The 22,442-nt window shown below is 33.6% G+C and overlaps 2 protein-coding genes across 20 annotated transcripts in view; both read right to left on the reverse strand.

Annotated features, from left to right (window-relative positions):
- Nucleotides 1–22,442, reverse strand: part of agt (O-6-alkylguanine-DNA alkyltransferase) — a 595,014-nt gene that overhangs the window by 480,328 nt on the left and 92,244 nt on the right. The gene's annotated exons all lie outside the window — the stretch shown is intronic.
- Asator (tau-tubulin kinase asator) overlaps nucleotides 1,268–22,442 on the reverse strand; it is a 41,585-nt gene continuing 20,410 nt past the window's right edge. For 2 of the 19 annotated variants that reach the window (XM_088201450.1, XM_088201529.1), the window contains exons 3-26: nucleotides 14,250–14,365; nucleotides 13,981–14,182; nucleotides 13,259–13,412; nucleotides 12,894–13,186; nucleotides 12,758–12,830; nucleotides 12,557–12,686; nucleotides 12,348–12,487; nucleotides 12,168–12,287; nucleotides 12,002–12,091; nucleotides 11,485–11,931; nucleotides 11,305–11,419; nucleotides 9,387–9,503; nucleotides 9,224–9,313; nucleotides 8,962–9,089; nucleotides 8,601–8,891; nucleotides 8,387–8,538; nucleotides 8,231–8,310; nucleotides 8,012–8,163; nucleotides 7,838–7,949; nucleotides 7,116–7,781; nucleotides 6,936–7,045; nucleotides 2,053–2,194; nucleotides 1,760–1,919; nucleotides 1,268–1,618 (exon numbers count right to left, since the gene is read on the reverse strand). In XM_088201450.1, the coding sequence (XP_088057576.1) occupies nucleotides 1,411–1,618; nucleotides 1,760–1,919; nucleotides 2,053–2,194; nucleotides 6,936–7,045; nucleotides 7,116–7,781; nucleotides 7,838–7,949; nucleotides 8,012–8,163; nucleotides 8,231–8,310; nucleotides 8,387–8,538; nucleotides 8,601–8,891; nucleotides 8,962–9,089; nucleotides 9,224–9,313; nucleotides 9,387–9,503; nucleotides 11,305–11,419; nucleotides 11,485–11,931; nucleotides 12,002–12,091; nucleotides 12,168–12,287; nucleotides 12,348–12,487; nucleotides 12,557–12,686; nucleotides 12,758–12,830; nucleotides 12,894–13,186; nucleotides 13,259–13,412; nucleotides 13,981–14,182; nucleotides 14,250–14,365 (4,288 nt within the window). In that variant the 3' untranslated portion in view covers nucleotides 1,268–1,410. Of the gene's footprint in view, nucleotides 1,619–1,759; nucleotides 1,920–2,052; nucleotides 2,195–6,935; nucleotides 7,046–7,115; nucleotides 7,782–7,837; nucleotides 7,950–8,011; nucleotides 8,164–8,230; nucleotides 8,311–8,386; nucleotides 8,539–8,600; nucleotides 8,892–8,961; nucleotides 9,090–9,211; nucleotides 9,314–9,386; nucleotides 9,504–11,304; nucleotides 11,420–11,484; nucleotides 11,932–12,001; nucleotides 12,092–12,167; nucleotides 12,288–12,347; nucleotides 12,488–12,556; nucleotides 12,687–12,757; nucleotides 12,831–12,893; nucleotides 13,187–13,258; nucleotides 13,413–13,980; nucleotides 14,186–14,249; nucleotides 14,366–15,852; nucleotides 15,963–22,442 lie in introns of those variants that run through there. The other 17 variants (XM_088201426.1, XM_088201494.1, XM_088201441.1 and 14 more) reach the window with 14 other exon arrangements.

A 22,442-nucleotide genomic window follows, 5' to 3' on the forward strand; every position in this document is an offset into this window, starting at 1 on the left:
ATAGTTATCGTCAATCAATGGCCGATGCAGTCGTATGTGTATTTTATTAATTTATATATCATTTATAACATATATAGTTGCATTTTCAGCATTGCACAGCCTTGGTTTTTAATTTCGTGTATTTAATATAACCGAATCGTTTCGAATAGCACATTTAAAGCAAAAGTATTACGCTGGATATAAGAACGCGTCCAGCAGACGCGTACCAAATAGCTTTTATCACAAATTAAATAATAAATAATTAAAGAGAGAGTACATCTTTGTATATACGTATACATATGATACACGTTTCAAGCACCAATATATATATATAGCTATGGCGAGACTGAAAAAATTGGCGACTTACGCAAATCGACCCAATTTAATGATAAAAAGGAGCATATATATATATGAAATCAACAAAACAGTTCAAAGTATAAATCTCAAAGATCGAATTGAAAAATTTGTATTAGATCTTTGAGACTATGTCGTATTATACATATTATTTTTTCGTTATATATCAATGCACCGTGCTAAATAATATACATATGTGCAACTTATACGTTCAAAGGTCTTATTTATATTGTAAAATAATTAAAAATCACAACTAAAACGTACTCTCGTAATATCACCTTTGTATTTAATTGCTTGCAAGACACAGGTTCGGCGACGAAGCTTACTCCTTTACAGGATAACGCGAATCGCCATTCTATCGTATAGCGTTAATATATGTATAACGAAAATATGTCATGTCAATGATAATTCTCTAAATGCAGAACGAAATTTTTGCATATCACAAATATATAGTTCATACGCAGCATTTTAAATATAAACGCCTTATTATGTATACATGCGTTGTGCATCTCATATATATTTGTATATATATATAGAATCGCTACGTTTTGCAATCGACTAAATAATGCGAAAAGAAATAATCTTCAATATTGTACTCTTCATACGTTCTAACGAGAACATGACAGTCACTTATAACCGATCCACTTATTTAGTAGTACACTAGCTTTGTAGTATTATTAAATTAAGTTTTGTTCTCATGTTCGCAATTCGATATCGCTCAATACTAACTCTATATATATATATACTTTTTGACAATAAACCTCGAATTATATCATATAAGTGAAACGATAATGGTAAACTCTTTTGTTTTATGGCGCTTTGTAAAACACAACTATCACAAACGTCGAACGAAATAAAAATGGCATCTCATCGTCAGTCCGATATTCACTAAAATACAACACTATACAAAAAAACGTAATATCATTCGACAATGAAGCGTAAAACGACAAAAATAATTATTGAAAATAGAGAGTGTAATTTTTTTAGTCTATATATATATATATATATATATATATTTATTTATATATTATTAAAAATATTTGGTGCCAAGTGAGCGAAGTCGGTTTATCGATGAGTTCACGCATCAGCGAGATCGGGGGCCTCCTGGGGACGGAAGCGGCGTGCTCTTGCGGGATTGTTCACTAGCATAGTCGGAACGACGGCGGGCGGAGGCGGCGGCGGCGGGCTACACGACGAGCTGTTGTCCGACTGATTGTTGTTGCCGATCTGCGAGGAGCACGACGTCATCAGAAGATGTGTCGGAACTCCACGATTCGCAGTTCGACTGCAACCAAGCAAAATACACACTTGAAGACGAGCGGAGAGTTTCGATCGTAAAGGAGGAAGAGAGACGACAGGAGAATGGTACTAGCACCGGCGCAATAGATGAAAACCAATCGAGACTGAATAGTCAATGTTTTGCTACCTAGCTAGTAGTTCCGGAGATGGTCGTGGTGAGATTGCAGGTGGAAGTGTAGCTGGTGGACAATAAATATGCCGGCTACGCGGCCGGTTGAAGCTCAGTTTCAACTGCGAGGGATCTGTCACATATTTATCGGCTGCGTTTTGCCTTCTTCTACGAAGAGCTGAAATTGTTTGTTGTTGTTAATTCAAATTAAACACTAGGATATTTATAAATATTGTCCACTCTCCACACTGAGTATTAGAAATTAAGAAAAATAACACATACGCGGACGATGTATAAAGGGGGTCGCCTACCTGGGGTTAGCTCGTTTACATCTAGAGGAGTTTGCGGACTTTGAGGGGGCTCTTCGGCTCCGCTCCAAGACGCGCACTTGGCTAAACGTAATGCGCTCGGTGGCCAACCACCGACAGCTACAGGAATGCGACTAGTTGATTTCTAAAATTAAAAACCATTATGAGTATCAATCGATTAATTAGGTTCTAAGCACTAACTAAAATTCCAATCCTGTAAGAACACCGGAGGAGCACACATTTTTTCAAAATGTTATATACATTCTAATTTTTATAATTATGGGTGTGTTGATAACATCAATAGGTACATCCATATTTTAAGCAAATACAGTCATAGTGGAAAATAGGAATTACACAACCATAATTAACCCTTTGCACTCCGAAGATATTTTTACAATAATTATGTTTGAAATAATACAAGGGAAAGTAACCAGATTTTAATGTAAGTTAAATTATGATACTTCTTCAATGTGTATATTGAACATTTATTTGACAAATTAGTTTTTAAAATTAAGTATGATACTTTTTTAAAACAATCTTTTGGATATTTTTTCTTATCTTCCTTTGCTACTTTTGTAGTTCTGGTCCTTATATTTTAATTGTAATCTGTTTAAATATATATATTCTAAATAAAATATCCAGAACATTAAAAAAAAAAATATTTTACCAAAGAGTAAAAAGTTCGTAACTAAAAGGCTTCCTGTCGGAACTAATTTAGGAACAAAAAGAATTCCCGTATTTATGATTACACTAAGAAATTATATTTCTAATTGCTCTGTAGCTTCACCTAAACTATTCATATAATAGTCATTATCTTCACCATATTCAAATTAATTTTTGATAGTTTGAGACACCCTTCTGGACTATAAATTAAAAAATACCACGATAATTTTAAAATATAATTTACTAATAAATGATAAAACCATTGAAACGCAAGTATAATCCAAATAAGAATGAATTACTGCAGAAATACGCAAGATGTTCACGGCGATAATTCGGAACACAGACTATTATATCAAGCACCCGCTGCATCTACCGAGCAGTCCAAGGGAGACCATTTTTTATTAATTTCAGAGGATGAATGAATGGATTTTTGGTCGTAGAGTGAGAAATTCGTCTCTTTTTAAACCATTACCCGAGTTCAAAGGGTTAATAATAAAATTACAACTGAAAAATCTGCCCTTATCGTCAAATACACACAAAGTAAATTTTCAGATGACTTTTTGAAAGATTGCTATTTTTGATTAAATTTATTGGCTTCCGTGTTTCACGGTAGATGCAGACTTTTTTTTGTTTTGTTACCTCTTAAGTGTACATTAATGTTATGAATACGTTCGACAGCGTATTAGAACATACTTAAACATCATTGTCCCTAAAAGGGTTCTTCTTTGTGTTTGATATGATTTTATGGTAGTCATTTATTATGAATTGTTAAGACTTGGCCAGAAAATTACAGCAGAGACATATTGGGCCCGATTAGCAAGATTGAAGACAGAGATGGTTTTGGTAATTTAGTCATTATAACATTTGCTTTGTAATAAAATGTCCGAATTCACAAAGAATCATTTTTTAATGAAAAACCAATGGAATTTTACGAGAGATGAATAGAAAAATGTACCAATATAAAGAGAAACGTTATTTAGAACTTCACAGAATAGTATCGTAATTTTTTAATTAATTTAAAAATTCTTTTTGCTTTAATGCATTGTTTAAGCTTATGGGTTTGCTTAATTATTTAATATGTTTTACCAAAAGCATTTATTTTATTTACAGTAAATAATAAATTGCATTTTTAATATTATCAGGCATTTATTCAGCACATACGATAAGTATGTACGAATTTGAAACACATGTTAAATATCAGATTGAAATAAATATGAAAAACTAGAGCAGCTATCAAATGCAGTAGTGCTCAACTTTTTTTAAACAATATTTTATATTTTTGTAATATCTTAATATATGTATATATTTGCATATGTTAGAATATATAATATGTATTAAAATTAATGTAAATAATGTGGGGTTTTTGTACTTTTGACTCAAGTTGTTAAAGATAATTAAGAAAATATCAACACATAAAATACAAATACCCTTTCGATATTTTGAACTAAAACTCTTGTTTAGTAAAAAAAATCAAAAAATATAACTTCGTTAAAAAAGTAAAGGTAAAAAACATTTAAAAAAGGAAATTAAAATAAAATATAAGCAAAAAAAAATTGTAAATGTTAACTCTGTTTAACCGTTTTATGTCATAAGATGTGTGTGCAAACTACTGGCTCAAAACCAACAAATTTTCTATAATTTTTTTTGTTGTGTAATATCTCAGCATAATGAATAACATTCTAAAAAAATCGTTGACAAATGCCTACAGAAAAAAACATGTGTTTCAATCTCAGTTATGAGTGTTTTTTTTTTCTAAATTTATTTTGTTTTGGGTAACGTAAGACATTGTTTTAAGATATACCACGCAACTTTTTAATCAAAGTTTATTACTCCTAAACATTGTAAATAATAATAAAAAAAATGTGCATACAATCAAAAATTAAAATAACATTCAGTAAGCCCCCCTATAGCGAAGTTTCCTATAGCGTACTTTTTGTTACTGTTTGTCCATTTACTTCGCTAGTCGTATTCTGTGACAGGCAAAACGCCACCATGCTATAAATTCCAGGGATATTCAACACAACACAGTAAGAAAAAAATTATTTCTGTATAGCTAAGAAAAACATTATGATCAAGCAAATCAATGTACACGATTTTTTAATACATTATGTATACACTTTTCAGTGGGTTTAACCATTCTAATTTTTTATAATAAAATTATTTAATTATGTAATACACATCTATTACAAACCTAAAAAAGTATTAATGAATCATAAAAAAATATTTAGATATATGATATAAAACACTTTATATCAAACATTAAAATTTTAGAGCATTTAAAACAATACGTAATCTTTCTAAGCTTAGCTAATTTTTTTATTTTAAAATTTAAATGCAAAACCCATGTAAATATAATAATTTATTCAATACGATTGTTCCACAGAGCAATCGGCTGAATTAAAAAAACAATTAGAAAAATGTCAAGCACCATATTATAAAATTCGAGAATAAATGCAGACAGAAGACAATAAAGAAAATAATCCTGTTATTAGTGAAAGTGTTGATGAAATTAAGGTATTAAAAAGGTCTCGATGGAACGTGATTTCACTGACAGTAATTAAATGCATAATTACACAATTTAAGAGGTTTAACTTTTTTCATTTCCATCATTATTGTTTGTTTTTAATATAATTAATAGGTTTATCCTAATATCATATAATAAAACACACTGCAGAAAAAGTTTAATAATTTATATTTATTTATTGTAGGCTTTTTAAAAAAAATGCTGCCTTTGACTCCCCCGGCACTCGCAAAATCAAGGACATTCATCGTGCACGTTTCGCAATAATAACATAGGGCACATGTTTACAAACTAAATACTAATACATAAAAATGGGAAAAAGGTTTGATTTTCTGATTTTGTTAAATTCACAAAATACAGTTGAAATAACCTAACCTCAAATTGTGTATGTGTACCTAGTCCCAACTATAACGTAGTATTCCTATAACAAAGTCCCAATCTCTAAGCTATAGGAGGGTCGACTGTATACAGAAATCTACTTAATTCTAGTGGCCTTTATTGGACTATTTACATACTTAAAAAAATATTTAACAACCCTAATTTATAAGACAATATTACTAATTTAAAATGTGTATATTTTTAAGGCAAAATTAACCCATTTAGACCTACTGTACCATATATGGTAAAGTATGTTGAATTTTTTTCTGATGTATCTACCCAAGTTTTATGGCAACGATTTAGCTTCGCATCAAGTGTAAAGAATAAACAAAACTATAAAAAAAAGTTCAATGCTCTGAAATTTGTCGGAAAATTAATCGAAACATAACTAAAACAATGGTTTATTGTTCTTTTTCTATAATGTCATCAGAAAAAAAAATTGTTCCGTAATTATCTATTACATTTTGAAATTAACTTATAAATAATACTTCTTGTCATGAAGCTAATTCAATATTACAAGTGTCTTTTTTTAAATGTTTTATTTACTTTTTTCACTTTGAAATATGGTGTTCCCTATTCGGTACAGTTTTATTTACTTTTTTCACTTTGAAATATGGTGTTCCCTATTCGGTACAGTACAACACAAAATTCGGGGAAAACTCATCGGATTCTAGAAATAATTTGATCGCTAGGCTTTATCAAGAGAAATATTTATAACGATATTTTTAAATTTTCATTGTGCTGATAATCTACATTTAGATAAATCTGGCAAATTTTCAAAAGTTCGCCCACTTACAAACATATCGACCAAATTTTTGGAGTATAACCCGCATAGAGAAAACCATAGTGTTGATGAAACCATGGTGTCTTATTATAGAAGACATAGTTGCTTTTAACAACCTCAAGTGGGTATATCATTTGGTTTGAACCATACTAAAGTGCAAGCACACTGAATGTCTGATACTCTGAATTAGATCTCGATACCAATGTTGTTTCAACCTATACTGATAAACTTTTTGAACTTGATATAGAAGAAAATAACCATTTGTTCATAGACAATTTTTTCACGGGCTTGCCTCTGGTCATACTTTGCCTTTTGAGTGTGCATGAGTCTACTGTACCATATGTGGTACGGTTGATTCCCAGCAACCCTTACATAATTCATTTTTTCTGTATTTTTAGATGACATTCAGACCACCTTAATTGCATCGATAATAATAAAAAAAAAAACTATAAAATTATGACAAAAATAGTTTCAGGTCTAAATGGGTTAAATACAGTGTCAATACTAGTAAATTAATCTACAAATTCTAAAAAAACTTACATCTCTTGGACTAGGTTGATTCTCGCCGCCCAACGAAGGCGTTCTTTGCCTTGACCTCCCACGATCTGAATTTTCCCTGTCGATCATCTCAGCTTGATTCGGAGCTTCATCTATCGAAGCAAAAAAAAAAATGCACTCACTCCATATATTGATACCATCTTTAATTTACTATTTCCTTACCTTTATTCTGATCTAAAATATCACCAGTAGATTTAGCATGTATTAATTTCTTATCACTATCGTCACTATCATCTTCATCGCTGCCGTTTTCTTTGGCCGGCTTTGAAATTTGATTGTCTGCCACGTCGAGCTTGATGAGAGGCCTGGAAATCTGCAGCTCGGACCGAGCCGCTAAAATGTCGCCGGTGCTCTTGGTGTGCAGCAGCGGCGACGGCCTCAGCGGTCTGTTGAGCCTTTGATCGCTCTTCTGCTCGTCGCTGTTCGCAGGCACGACGTCCGGTTTAACGACGGCATATCTTCTTATGACGAGATCCGCCGCAGAAGATTTGACTTGATCGGATTCTTTGATGTTCTTTGGTGCAATGTGCGGCTTGATCGCCAAAGAGTCCGTCAGCTTGCCGTGCTCTTCCAGTCCATTCTTCATAGTGTCTTTTCTGTGTTCCGAGTGTTGCAGATTACTGACAGGACTCGGACTCTTTTCCGAAGATAGCCTTTGCCTATCGGATTTCTGCTGAGGATTGTTCTCGGTCGCGTCAAAGTACACTGAAGGATCGTCTATATTGGGACTGTGACCGCCTGCGGCTCCGTTTATCATGATCTGAGATCTAGGCGGCGTTTTAGACATTTCGCGAGCTTTTCTATCTAAGATGGTAGTCTGGATCTTGGCTGAAATAATATTTACGTTATTATATAATATATACACATAAAAACAATCTTAATACCGGTTTGAATCGGAGACGACGACGTCGGTTGAATCCTAATTTCAAGCCTTCCACTAACAGTCGGTTGCTGTTCGGGAAGAGGTATCTCATCACCACTAACTATAGCTATAGGCTGTGAACAAAACAGGGTAATAAATAATCGATCAACTTTAAATAAATTTAAATCACACTTACAGGTAGACTTCTTAAACTAGATGATTTTTGTTGAGGAGTATTTGAGTCGCCGCGAACGCCGACATTTCTCATGATATCGACACGATAGACGATATCATCAAACGTGGCTTGTTGCAGAAGAGGAGGACTCAGAGAACGCCTCATTATGTTACCTATAAAAGATAATATCGTTGATAATGTAAGTTATTCAAAGGTAGAAATATAAAAATATATACAAACCTAAATCTGGCATACTCCAGCACCTCGGCAAAGATAATTGAAGTTCAGGATAATTTTCTATACCGGCGATGTTCAAACATCTAAATAAATAGTTATATTAATAAGATGAACTTTACGCTTGTATAAAAATGTTTAAAATAGTCCAATAATCCATACCTTATTTTTGGAGTATCTTCTTTCTGTTGAGGTGGCACTTGTTTCGCACTAGCCGAATGTTGAATGACACTTCCCGGACTTCCTTGTCCGGTTTCTTGTATCCTTTGTAGCTGCCCGTTCGATAACGATTTGCAAGCAGCCGGTATGTGTTTCTACAAACAAATTAACGTTTCAAAACCAATCTAATGATTATACAATAAAAATATTAACTAACAATAATTCCATTGGTGGCATTGGTGACGGCAAAGTGAACTTCTGTGAGCCGTCCGTGCTCGTCTGACGACTGCGTGGTGTTGTGAGTTGGCTCTCTGCTCGCAAGATGCGCCGGCTGATGCGAAGAATGATGCTTGGACTTATCGAGAGCTCTTTCGCCGGCCAAGGATATACGATGATCCGGAGACTGTAACTGCTCTTGTTTCCATTCGTTATCAGTAGTTTCTTCGGAATCGTCAAACTGTGACTTCCAATGAAGCGACGCCAATGTGAGAGCTCCTCCTTTTGTGACCTGTTCAATAAATATAATAATATAAACTTCATCTTATATGTACATATAATTAAACAATTCAAAGTCATACCTGTTGGAGAGCCGAAACATTCTCGTCGTCGATGACAGCAAATTGGGTTAAACTTTGATCTCCGCGACACACCGGTTTGCTAGTAATTGCACTGCTGCCGCCGGATCCGGGCCTGACGCCTCTTCGACCTGAATAGACACAAGCGAGTTAATCGTCGAATCGCGTTTTTAAAGATACTTTACACACCGAGTGATCTTGTAAAGTATAGTTTTGAATGTAAGTGCAAAAGTGTAGATATGTTTTTGTATACTTTGAGTTTCACCTCTTCTCTGAGGATCTTGTCCTTGTCGCAATTCGTACGAATACACGCTGTCAACTTCCGTAACAATGCGAGGACTGGCAGATTCGCCTCCTGATTTTAAAAAAAACATCAATATATTTAATATGAGCGTTTACGGTCAAGTAAGATATTAAAATATGCATACCGGGGGTAGTGCAGACGGCGAGATCTTGCACACAAGTAGGAGGAGCTGTGACCACTCTCAACCTTCCCAAAGTGGCACCACCGTGCTGACTGGATGGAGTAGCCCGATCACCAGATCCTAAAAATAAAATATTTGAATATAAATAACCATGTTTTTGACTGGTAGCAGCATAACCACTTTAACCGTTTTAAGACATACAATATATGTGCACCAATTTCCCCATGGACGTATATATCCGCGCAATAAAAAAATATTCTAACAAAGTAGCTCAATTTGGAAAACAATGTTATTATCCCGTGAAACAAATACCTTGCATTCAATCATTTTATCGATGTTGAGGTCAGATCCAATAATTTTCCAGTAATTCAGATTTCGGCATGTTTGAGTAGTGAGTTAATATATACAAATTTTTTAATTTATTAGTATACAACCAGGAATTATAGTATTTTTCCATAATTATTAATTAATATTTTATTTTATATTGCATTTATGGTAAATTATAGAAAAAGAAACGGTGAATTTCAACATTTTATTGCTTTGGTATATTTTACTACTTTTTTGTATTAGTATGCTTTAATAATTTATTTTAACACTTTTCTATTATTAAATTATGTTAATTTATTTTACATATTTTTCATATTTTATTTGGCTTTTGTGTCATTTTTTAATCAATTCAGAAGCTCTCAATATTTTTTGTTATGTTTATTTATTTAGTACTATTTAATTTATTGGTATTAATTTCCACAGAAATCATTCACAAAAAAAAAAAATTTAATCAAAATTTAATACATAAATATAATGTTTTTTATCAATTATTTCTTCAGTTATACATATAAGTAAATATATAACTATCTGGGCTGTGACGAAGCAAGAAATTTGGTCTCTCATGCAAAAATTACGCGATTTCTTTTCAAAATATGAGATGAAATGATTTTTACTATATGCTTGTATTTATTCACATAAGAGTATATAAGAAAATAAATTAGAAATAATTGCGCCGATTTTATTAATTTTTTCTCTCGCTTTCAGATTTGGGAAATCACTAATAAGTTTTATAAGTTCCATTTATGATGCTTGTTTGTGTTCAATTGCCAGCAATGCGAGATGATTTAGTCTTAATTGTCCAATTGTGTTTCTTTTGTAGTCTTTAATAATTTTTAACTTACTAAAAGACCTTTCAACACTTACACAGTTATTGGAAAAGTAAAAATAATATAAACTTCTGAAAATTTACTTTCTAAACAACTGTATTTCGTTACGAGTAATTTTGAAAATTGTCTTATGGACATATTTTCAGTGAGGTTTATTTCAATAATGAAGATACGTGAATGAACTTAGCATGGGTAGCAAATTGCTCTGAGATAACTTCTGGGTATTTTTTTCGAGTTCCAAGTGATTTTCCAAAATAGTTGCTTCTGATGTTTATGATATTGCGAGGTTCAATAAAACTAAAATAGTTTTTTACTAACTGCATTCCTTGGAAGTGACTTTTAAGTTAAACGGTTACCTTGTCAATAATATTATTAAATACATTAACTCTGAATAATTGTTAACTATTTTTGAATCAGTAATCAAACGCTAACTCACCAGCACAACGTTTAATAATACGTTTGCTTCCAAAAAGCTATTTTATTCAGGTAATCATTGATTAATTAAAATAATTATTTTTAATTAAATATTATTTTAGATTGTGAATATATTCGAATACTTGAATACATGATTAAATTTTTATTGAATATTCGAATAGTTGAAAATTGAGAACCCTAGAGCTACACCACTGTATCTGGGATACCGCAAATCGACTAACATATATGTACGGTGATACCACTGAAAGGGTTCAACAGATAAAACAGAAGGGATCCATATCCCATGAAATAATATTTATCTCGATTCGATTTCATTTCCAAATAATACACACCTCCTAGATTAGAGCGGACACGACACGGTGGAATGGATTGCCTATCAGGTTTGCTATGCGGACCCTCCGTCTTGCATTCAGACACCAACTGATTGACAGCGCCGGCCGAAGAGTTCTGTTAAAATAGCATTTGTCAAGTATACATCGTTTAAAATCGACTCCTTGTGGATCGTCAAATACCTTATCGTCGGACGCTTTGGTCGAAACTGCCGCCAGGTCTTTATTGTCGGCCTTTTTCTGCGAAGAAGCTTGAGCCGACTGCTTGACCCTCTTGTTGGGACTGACTGGTATCTGCGGCGGATTAGTGTTGGCGTGTTCTTGCGGTAAACCAGTCTCAGGAATGTTTCCGTCTTTCGCGGGCGAAGCTGTAGCAGCTCCGGTCTTGGCGAGCAAGTTGGTGACTGAAGTGGCGTTCGTCGGAGTCGCTATGCAGTTCTTGTCCGAGCCCTTTTCTTTATGAATCAGATTGGTTGCGGTTTCCGTCGCTAAAGCGGTAGTCATCTCGGTTTCGATGCGCCGTCTCGTCTGTTCTTTGTTATCGACCGGTTGGATGTTCTCTTGATTGTTATCCGGCTGTCCGTGAGGCTTCTCCTTCAACCAGTACGCGTTCGTTTCATCGTTGATCTTCTAGCGAGTAATAAATCACATTAAAACGCATATTTTTAATAACTCTTATAAAGCGATAGATGTAAATTACTTTGACAATTTCAGTTTTTTCCCAATCGTACAAGTCATTTTCGGAAACGCCTCTCCGCTTCATGGATCTCTCGAACAACGATGCTAACATCTAAAGTATTAAAAAGATTATCGTTAGAAACTGAAGCGTCGAATACTTATATTAAATTATATTTATAATCACTCACAGCATAGTCAGGTTTGTCAAAGTATCCCATCATTTTAATATGATCTAAAAATAGCTTAAGATCGGAAGGCAAATGTTTTAGAAGTAGCCTATGGTCGTATTTTTCTTTCATTAATCCGACCTAAATCATACATATTATTTTATTTTTGCTCTCCATTGATTTTTATAAACTCTAAATTACCTGTTCCTTATCCTTAATCTTCCTCCATGGCAGTTGACCGTTGACAAATTCAGCTAACATGTAGAATAATGACCAAAGATCGTCGTGTCTACCCATTTCTTTATTTTTATGAGCGTTTAGTGATGCATAACGAACAGTTCCTATTAACGTAACATAAATATTGAGTCACTGTCGTTTTATATACAATAGGGAAAAGAATAGAGACGCACCTCTGAAACCGGCGGCGACCCTAGGAGGCCTGACTTGTCCCATTCCGTCTCGGTACTGCCTCGCAAGACCAAAATCTAACATATAAACTTTTCTCATAGTCGAAGGCAATTTTCCTATGCTAAAATTACTCTAAAATAAAACAATAATTTTATAGCAAAAATCTCGTCATAATATTGTTATCAATCGACAAAAAAACTTACCGGTTTAATATCTCTATGAAGAAATCCAGCTTCGTGAATTGATTCTATAGCTTTTAAAATTTGAAGACCAAGTCTGAAAAAATATCAGAAATGTAACCGAGTCAATTAAACAACGAATGCGATTATTAAGACTCACCTCAAAGTTGTGCTTAGTGAAAAGGCACCCCTCGGTTGAGCCCTACGAAGTTCAGCTAAATTTTTGCCTTGTAGCTGCATCACTACATAATTGAATCTATCGTTACGACCGCAGCCTATGAAGCGACACGCGTGCTCTTTCCCTTGAAGCTTCTTCAAGACGGCCACTTCCATTTTGAGCACTTGCTTGGGCTGACGCGCGGACTCCACCTTCAGGGCCACCTCCTCCGCCGTCAGCAGATCGAGACCTTCGTATATTTCGCCAAATCCGCCGCCACCGATCTTTTTTACAACCTGCAACGATTAAAGAGCGGTTTGAAGCGAGTCCAAAGTCATAACACGGCTAAAATCGATCGGAATAATCACCTTCCATCTTTCCTTGACGACGTGACCCGGCTGCAGCAGATCTTCGGATGTCATGGTAATGTTTGTGAGGCGGCGCGAGCTGTCGCTCTCGGCACGGGAGTTCGCCCGCCGCCCGCGCCCCTCTGCCGATCCAAAGGCGGGAACGGTACGCGATCTAAGAAAATAATCAACCAGTTACACAAGTCTTCCTAGCCTTCCAATAATTTTGATTATTTAAATAACATAATAACTCAAAATAACTCGTAATGCATCATTTTAAATGTTGTTATTAATATATAAAAATCGAGCATATTCTGTACGTAAACTCTTTTTAGACTATCTATTCCAAGGTTATTGACAGACGATAAGACGAATAAAAGTGTAAATAAATGCATCGACCGAGAACCTTTGATCTAAGATAAAAGAAACATAGAACGCATTGATATATTAATCAGGTCTTTTGGAAAACCTATACAAGAAGAACAAATGAATTCGGTAGTACCTGCTGTTCCTCACAATAAATCTCTTTTAAAGTTGGTTGCATTATTTGGTAACCTGACAAAAGCTTTTTAATTGACGAGAATAGTGGATAATAAAGGAAGCTTTACTGTATAATTTTCTACATGCTGATGTGATTTATAATCGCCACCAAAATTGGTTGTAAAATCAGCGAGATGAAGCATGTTACACCTTCATAATCAGAATTAATTAATGGGTGTAGAAGTTTTTGGTAAATACGTCACCTTAATAGAGGATTGAGGAGGCAAGGCCTAAGGGAGGCGGCGGGCCTCGCCGGGAGCTGAGCCCCGAGGCCCCCTCTGCCTTTACCGCGGACCGCTCCCTTGTCGCTCGAAGTGCTCTCGCTGCTCGAGTCACCAGAGATATGCGGATGCTCGTCGCGGCCAACCTCCACATGGCTAGTGCCTGCGCAGACACCGCTGTCTTCTGCTGCCATAATAAAAAGTAATATAAAACTCCGATCTGCTTTGAATTATTAAATCCTGATCCTTACCTTTGCATGAGTCGCAGCAGTCTTCGATGCGCTTTCCTCGACTGGGGGTGGGGGGGCTATGGTCCTTTGCGTTCTTATCGCGGGATTTCTTCTTCTGGCATAACGATGGTTGTTGCCTGGATTTAAAAAAAACAATTTTATCAATATACAATCTGATATTTATGAGTACAAGCAATAGAAAAACTTAAGAGACATTTTAAAAAATGATTTTATTGATTCAACTTTTTCTGATTCTTATTTTAATTCTTATTAATAGTCCAGACTATTCGTTGTTTTTTAAAAGAGATTTGCATCAGTTTTTTCTAGAAATCGTTCAAGCAGTTCATCAATTATTCTGTCATTGTTTTTTAATATTTCCATTTCATTAAGATTCATATTTCATTAAATGACCTATAGCAAAAGCAATAATTAGTTAGTAGCAGTTATTGTCATTATTTGTATAGAAACCACAGCAATTTATTTATTAATTAATAATTAAAAACGAGCATAATGACCTAACAGGTAACCCAACAAAACAGGAAGAACATTAAATATTTTGATCAGTTTTGACCAAAATGTTTATTTTTTACAATGAATAAAAAAGAATATAAGTTTGAAATGAATGTGAATTGTTATAATTATAATAAAATGAAATAAAATCAGCAATTTAGAAGAAGAAGTTTTTAAAAGTCCCTTGGTTACAGTGAAGGACAACAAGTAAACTTAGAAGACATGGCACAAAGAATTTCCATTTCCTCTCAAGTGTTTCTGATGCTGAAAGGTAAAAAGGAAAAGTTTGAGAGTTTATTAGTATTATATGAACAGGTGTTGTTCCAATTCGTTACAATAGAGTCAACACAAATAACACATACTAAAACTAAGTATTAAGACACCAGTCTGACATTTATTATATTTATTATCAATAGACGTCACTACGAAAAGTTGATATAATTACATAATAATCACTAATTCCAATCTCGGAGACGATACAAATTGAAGAGAAAGAGAAAATCGATAATAAAACTGAATTTTTCATATATTATACATAAATGATAAAAATATTCATGTTAAATTACTAACACGATGAAACAACTTGTTAACAAGGTGTCAAAAGTGATGAAAAAGTTTGTTTATGAAAAAATCAATTGTCAATTCAATCAAAATGTCTATTTTTCAATATACGTCATGTGCGAGCTAATTTCAATTAAGATAATTATAAATTTGAAGGTTATAGAAACTAAAGGTAAATTGTAAATCGATCGAAAATTGTTAATAGATACAAAAATGGAATCGTCGGGATTGAAAAATCGACTTAACAATCAACAAACGAAAAAAGACGGGCATGGCCGATCGACTCAGACCAAAAACCGACCAGGAAGCGATCAGTCGGACGTCCGACAATCGATACCGAAACTTGTGTCGAAAAATCCGATAAGTCGATCGCAGGTCTTCGAGGGGTCCGAGACAAGAGGTCCCGGAGCATCCCGAGGACGGGCGGGAGGGTCAACCGACGGAATAACGGGGCGCGGGGGCGAACCGGCGGCGGGGGCGACGGCTGATGAGGGCTAAGGCGGAGGACAGGGCGCGCGGGGCGAAGGTGCTCCGCTTCGGGGTCGGGGCGTACCCTGAGAGTGTGCGGGGGCCCGGGGCGCGGGCGGTCGATAGCTGCTCTCGACTCGCGACGAGCGCCCCTCTGCGCCGCGCCTCCACGCACCGCCTTTCTTAATTTAACTCGCGGCGGCCCAAGCCGATCGCCGGCGCGGCCATGTCCGATATGCACCAGATTATTATAAAAACGATACTAATTACATATACCACTTAAAAGTAATCTATAATAAAAGAAAACCAAATCTATCGATTTAATGCCTCTTATATAGAGCATGTTTGGTCTACTTAGACCCAAGTGTTTTAAGAATGACCAAAACCAGAAATAGTATCATTATTTAACCCTTTGACTGCTATGATACTTTTTAAATCGCATATCAATCGAGTCATGTTACATAACAATAAAATATATTACATAAAAAATCATTTTCTAACAACTGATCTTCACAAAAAACTAGCTGGTTCCGAGAAACTCTATCCCTCTAACAAGTCCTAAGAATTTATTTACACGTACAGCGCATGACAGCTTTACGTCAATCCATCTTGCACGAAAAATAACATATTTATATTGTAGAAATAACGTCCCTGATTCTAAACCAGAAATTCATGAGTTATCCCAAAAAAAAATTAAACAAAAACAAGAAAATATTTGTTTTAATATGTTATTTCAGTGTAATCATATCTGAATTCGTTTTCACTGGTAAATATATATTTTTACTAAGAAAAAAATAATTTATCTGCCAGTTGCTAGTAAAATTATATGATTTTTGTTTTCTCATACGTACTAATAATATACATTTACATATTTTCACTATTGAAGTTCAAATACATTTTCACCAATAAAATGCTCTAAAATGTCTATGAAACTCAATTTGCCAGTTGCGTAACGTGCATTTACTGTTTAAACACAAACCTCACCTACACGAATTAGTCAAACCTAACATGACCTAATGAATATTCTAAAAATAATTATAGTTTCAGAACTTTCATTAGGTCAAGTCTGAAATATAAACCTAGCCAGCTCATCTCTTAGAGGAAAATAAGCGGAAGAAGTACAGGCAGACGTCACATCTCGCATATTGTTTTATAGCTTGTCTGCACTCACATATTACACTATATTTTGAAAATAGATAGCTATCCATACTAATATTACTACGGTCTTCTAATATAAATGAAGCGGTCAGTGTATTCAAACTGAATTTTTCTCAATAAAAAGGCGCAAAACAATTATCATTTTTTTCCACGCCAAAAGCAACAAAATCGTGTCGACAACACTGCGGTGGGATTTATTTTATTGCCTTTGACGAGAATTTTTAGCTTCTGAGAAGGAATAATTGTTTTTTGCCCTCTCTTACTATTCAAAATTGGGTTTAGATACGCAAAATAAATTTTTACATATTATAAGTCGTAATATTGGTATAAAAAGTTTTAATATGAACGCTATAATTTAGAAAAATACTTTATCTTAAATAAAAATATTCTTAATATACTTGTCGACGCGACTCGAGGGAATCATATCCAAGCGTAGCTTGTAGAAATTTTGTGGGAATTCACAAGCCAGCTATTATTTTTGTGTACCACCAAATTACCAACGCTTGCGTTACCGAGTATTATTTGAAGTCTTCATACAATAATGTGAGTATTGGACATCTTCAAATTTTATCAAAATTTTCAACCATCCGTCAGATAGTATTGAGTTGCTCTCATCTAGGTACTCGAAGTTTGTGGTCCTAACCAATATTGTATTAAGATTATCTAGTTGTTCGTAAGATATGTTTTGGTATATTGTTTTTTTACCGCACATGGAGCATTGGCGTAAAACTGATATGCCATGTACATGTATTTAAATAAATAAGCTGATGGAATATGTAATTTACTTGAAATAGGACACCCAAATCGGTTTCCATTTTTATGCGATGAAGCTCATAGTTGTCCATTTCAGAATACCGACAAAACCGAAATATTTCGTAGAAAATATACAAACTTGATTGTATAATATATGAATATTTTTATATAAAGATATATTCTGTACAAATAAAATATTAATATACATAGTTTAACCCTCCTTTATGTATTTATAGAATATGGGTACTAGTTTTAATCTGAAAGATTTATAATGACGCAAAAATGACTATATGCTTTTTCTCTCTATTGCGAATATATTCTAAGAAAAAAATCCTTGTGCAATAAACTATTATTAAAAATTATTCAATTTCACTTGTACATCAAAATTTTACAATACTTTTTTATTCATAAAAAGAGAAAATATTTCTTTTATCATATAACGTTTATAATCATATTTTTCCAATTCGATCCTGGACGGATTTCAATGGTGCTATGGCCAAATTTCGCTTCCGCAAGGCGCCGACGCGAAATACGACGCTACGACTTCCGCAATCGAAGAGGACACTCTCGCTGATTTATTTTGGACGACTTCGACGATCGAGAAGCTAGTAGTACCTAAATATGCATCGAGCGAGCTGCAGTTCGACTCGCTGTCGGTTCGAGCGTTCTCCGTCGGCCGCCGGGCAAATGTCATAATCAGCTGTGAGGCGAAATCAATACGACGCAGCGCCGCTTTTTAAACAAGGAGCGGTCGTAAATCGATAAAATGTGACCATTTTTAGATTATTACAAATCTTTACATTTTTTATTTAATCATTTAAACGTTAGTTTTTTGGTATATTTATACCTGTTAGTAGTGTATATAAACATACTATAAGTAAGAGGTTTCAAATATGTGGCGAAAACCCCACAAAATCTATAAGAGGGGGAGGGGCTAAATACAAACATATTATTTTTTAAGTAAAGCTAAGTAAATTCTACGCTACTTTTTTACCACAACTTGGCTAAACTATAAATATAAGCGTTTAGTGTTCTATCAAACTTATTTTTTTAAATAAAATGATAAACTACTTAAAATGAAATACTTGAAAGCTAAAATAAATAGCACGAGAAGATGCATTTATTACATGCTCGTGAATTCAAGTATAAATAAATATGTTAATAAAATTATTATAAGCAAAATAATTGATATTATGATTGCATTTGACGCTTTAGAAATAACTACTATTAATAATTTAAAATATATATAAATATTTATGTTTTGGCAAATGTTGATGCAATAGCGTCTAAATGAAATATATAAACACTTATAGATGATTAATAATTGTAGCAATTTATAGCAATTCTTGCGAATAATTTACTTCTGGTATTTTCATCATAAATGGTTAAGGATTCTCCACAAACTAGAAGTTAAAAATTATTTAATCAAAATAATAACAATTAGCAAACGAATACTGTTGAATATTAACAAAAAAATAGATAGAAATAATAAGAACTTATTGCTAGTGAAATTTGCCAAAACTGTCCATTGCATGTTATAGTTTTTATGTATTACTTTTTTGCTATTTCTCTTCAAATATATATTTAGCTAAGAAAATATAGTAAATATATATTATAAACAAGCAAATTAATGCTTTCCAATAAGCGCAGCATTGCCACACACAGTACTGCATGCAATCGGATTATTCAAAAGCGGAAACAAATTCAAAGACAATCAATATTTTTGTTGTTCCAAGCTTGCATATATTACAATTCAATTATATTAATAAAAATTACCATATATACAAATAAATAAAACGATTCATTTTATACATTTTATAAATATACTTAATGATAAACATAGTCAACACTTCCAGCTCTTTGAATTGCCATTTATACATCAAAAATATACAATATATTTCTCAAGAGTCAGTGCATAATAACAAATACAAATATTATTAATGTGATCGCTTAGAACAGGATTGAAAAAGTAAGCTAAGAATTATGACAAATCTTTAAAAATAGTAAGAGGCGATAAGATAATAATCTCGAGAACAAAAAAAAAACAAAGCCGCCTGTGTACTTATACATACCGGTACCACCCCTCAAGGCAACTGACCAATCAGTTTGTTTGCACACCAATGTTTTGTGCACTGATATGACAAAAATAAATACACTGGTCATTTACGAGTATCATACAATTGCTCTATTTGCTACTTTTAATTGCCATTGTATTTTCAGAGAAGAGAAAATGCATTGTTTTTTTTATTTCGACTTTAATTAGCAAAATCGCTGAACATACAAAAGTAAACAAGTACCTAAAACCTACGTAGAATTACAATTTTCCTTTATATTAATAAGAAAAATATGCTTTGTAAATGGTGAACTATATCTTGGAAAATATTAAACTCGATTTGGTACTTATCTGCTAGGGGCAATTTTTTTTAAATTATCTTTGGTTATATTTTTTGTGTTTAAAATCTTTAAAATTAATGTCTTGCCTCATACCGAAAAAAAATGTAAAGGAGACAAAGATACAAAAGGTCAATTGACGGTTTTATCTGCGTTCATTTTCACTTTTCGATTAACGCGCCGATGCCTGTTAGTCTCGCGTTTGTAAAAATTGGGCGCTTTTCCACCAGTTCGGTCTGCGAACAAAAATAAACTAAACTGTTTTATCTTGAAAATCGTTTTAAGCGGCCCACGCTGACAGTGTTAATTTTAGAATGCTTAGGGAGCTGACTCTTTAAATATTCTATATTTATTGTTGCACCGAAAGCGAATTTCTGCAATAGATATCACGCGATACTAATTATGCCGAATTTCAACAATTTGTTCATTTGACAAATTAGTTTAAGACATGTCCTGGCGAATAGTCTACAAAGTAATTAAGACTCACCGTTCAAAACATGAAGTGTATCGTTTGTTTTTGTCCACCGACAATCAAACACTCGCTGACAAGTTACGAAACAAGAGTAGAAGAAAATCCCATAAAAATTTTTTTTTTTTTATTACAATGGTTTACTTTTGAAAACATATTAAAAAAACTATTTAAATGAAATCTATTTGCAAAACATCAGTGAAATTCAAGTGTCAACCGTTGACACTCTTCAAACTGTACGGATTCTGTCATTAAGACTGGTTTTCCGTAATATAATACCGACCATACATAACAGTGCAACGTTCAGAATTGGAGCGGTACCAAGAAACAACATAAAGCAACTATTTTAAACAAATACGCTTCTGAATCTGATATCTATAGTGTGTTTTATTTAATGATATGTTTTTTTATAACTAACTTATTATTAAATCACTCTGTATTTTGGCATTTAACTGACTCAAAAGCCGGGCGCTCTCTTCAATAATTATTTAGCTTATCAATCTGAAAATCAAAGCGTGAAATTTTTTTAGCGTGTTGTTTGCAAACACGACGGCATTTTATAAATAAAAATAACCTTTCACACAAGTTCGCAGTCCGCGAGATAAACGTCAATTCGTAAAGCACAATAATCGCGTTTACGTTTTATTAATAGCCAAGTGAGTGAACTTAATCGGCCATTGTGTCAATCGAGCGGCATTATTGACAGGTCGAGTTCGTTGGCTTCTTGCATTGTATGTTGGCATTCAAATCCAAAATATTTTGGCTCGTATCAAGATGGCGTAATATTAGACGACAGATGGGCAAAAATCGCACGTGGATCGATCGATCTGTCGAGAATCGTTTCAAAATCCAACCTACAATTGAAACCTTGCTTTTACTGCCAGCGTTAATTCGATCTGATTGAAAATCGACATTTTGAATTCGCGCGAATTATAAAATGGCCGCTAGAGTGCGCCACTTTATAATTTTAATAAAGTTAAGAGATCGCAGTTTTAAATGTATTTTCGTTCCGAAAATTTTTACATTTAATATCTACGTAAGGACGGGTAATCCTCAGGGGTTGTTAGTGAGCATAATAGAGTTGCCATCAAAGCGGGTCCGAGATTAACGATACAGAAGCTAGCACAAAAGCTCAACGTGTCGCCAATATCACAGCAGGGTCGTCATTTGGGAAAAGGGCAGGTGAGTGCGTTTGTTTGCCATTAAATTTGGCCAAAAAATGCATGGCATTTAATAAAACACCATGGTAATTTTAATATAATGGAAACATTAAACAACTACATAATAAAAGCTGAAATGACCTCCCTGATTCTAAACTAGAAATTCTTGGATTATTCCTCAAAGAAAATTAAAAAAAAACCAATCTCGAACCTATCCCGTTACTAAATAGTATCAACGATACTACTGAAATAATAGTGAAATTATCGTTAATTTATAAAACGTTATACATTTTTGCAAATGTAAAAAAAACGCAAAGATCAATGGAACAACTATTTATCATTACATGAGATGTATAAATGTTACAGTGAATGTGTATTTTTCGGTGAAAATATATTTTAATGAAGTATAAATGCATTTTCACAAGTAGATATATATTTCTACTAGCGAAAATATATTTTAACTGATAGGCGCTGGTATAATTAAATGCTGCTCTTAAATTTATATGAAACAGTTGCGAAGCGTCCATTTGCTACTTTTCCTAAACCTAACCTAATGAAAGTTCTAAGACTAATTTTAGTTTTAAAACTTTCATAATCATCTCTCAGAGTAAAATAAGTTGACATATGTCGCATTTTTTGTCTGCTCTTCGATAATACACCATGTTTTAGAAATATGATAGCTATCCTAACCGTTAAAATTAAGGAGTTCTGATATAAAAGTAGTGATCAAAGTATATTCAAATC

Source organism: Plectrocnemia conspersa, unplaced genomic scaffold, assembly GCF_051122295.1.
Source record: "Plectrocnemia conspersa isolate PC_06_02 unplaced genomic scaffold, ASM5112229v1 ptg000001l, whole genome shotgun sequence".
NCBI classification, from domain to species: Eukaryota; Metazoa; Arthropoda; class Insecta; order Trichoptera; family Polycentropodidae; genus Plectrocnemia; species Plectrocnemia conspersa.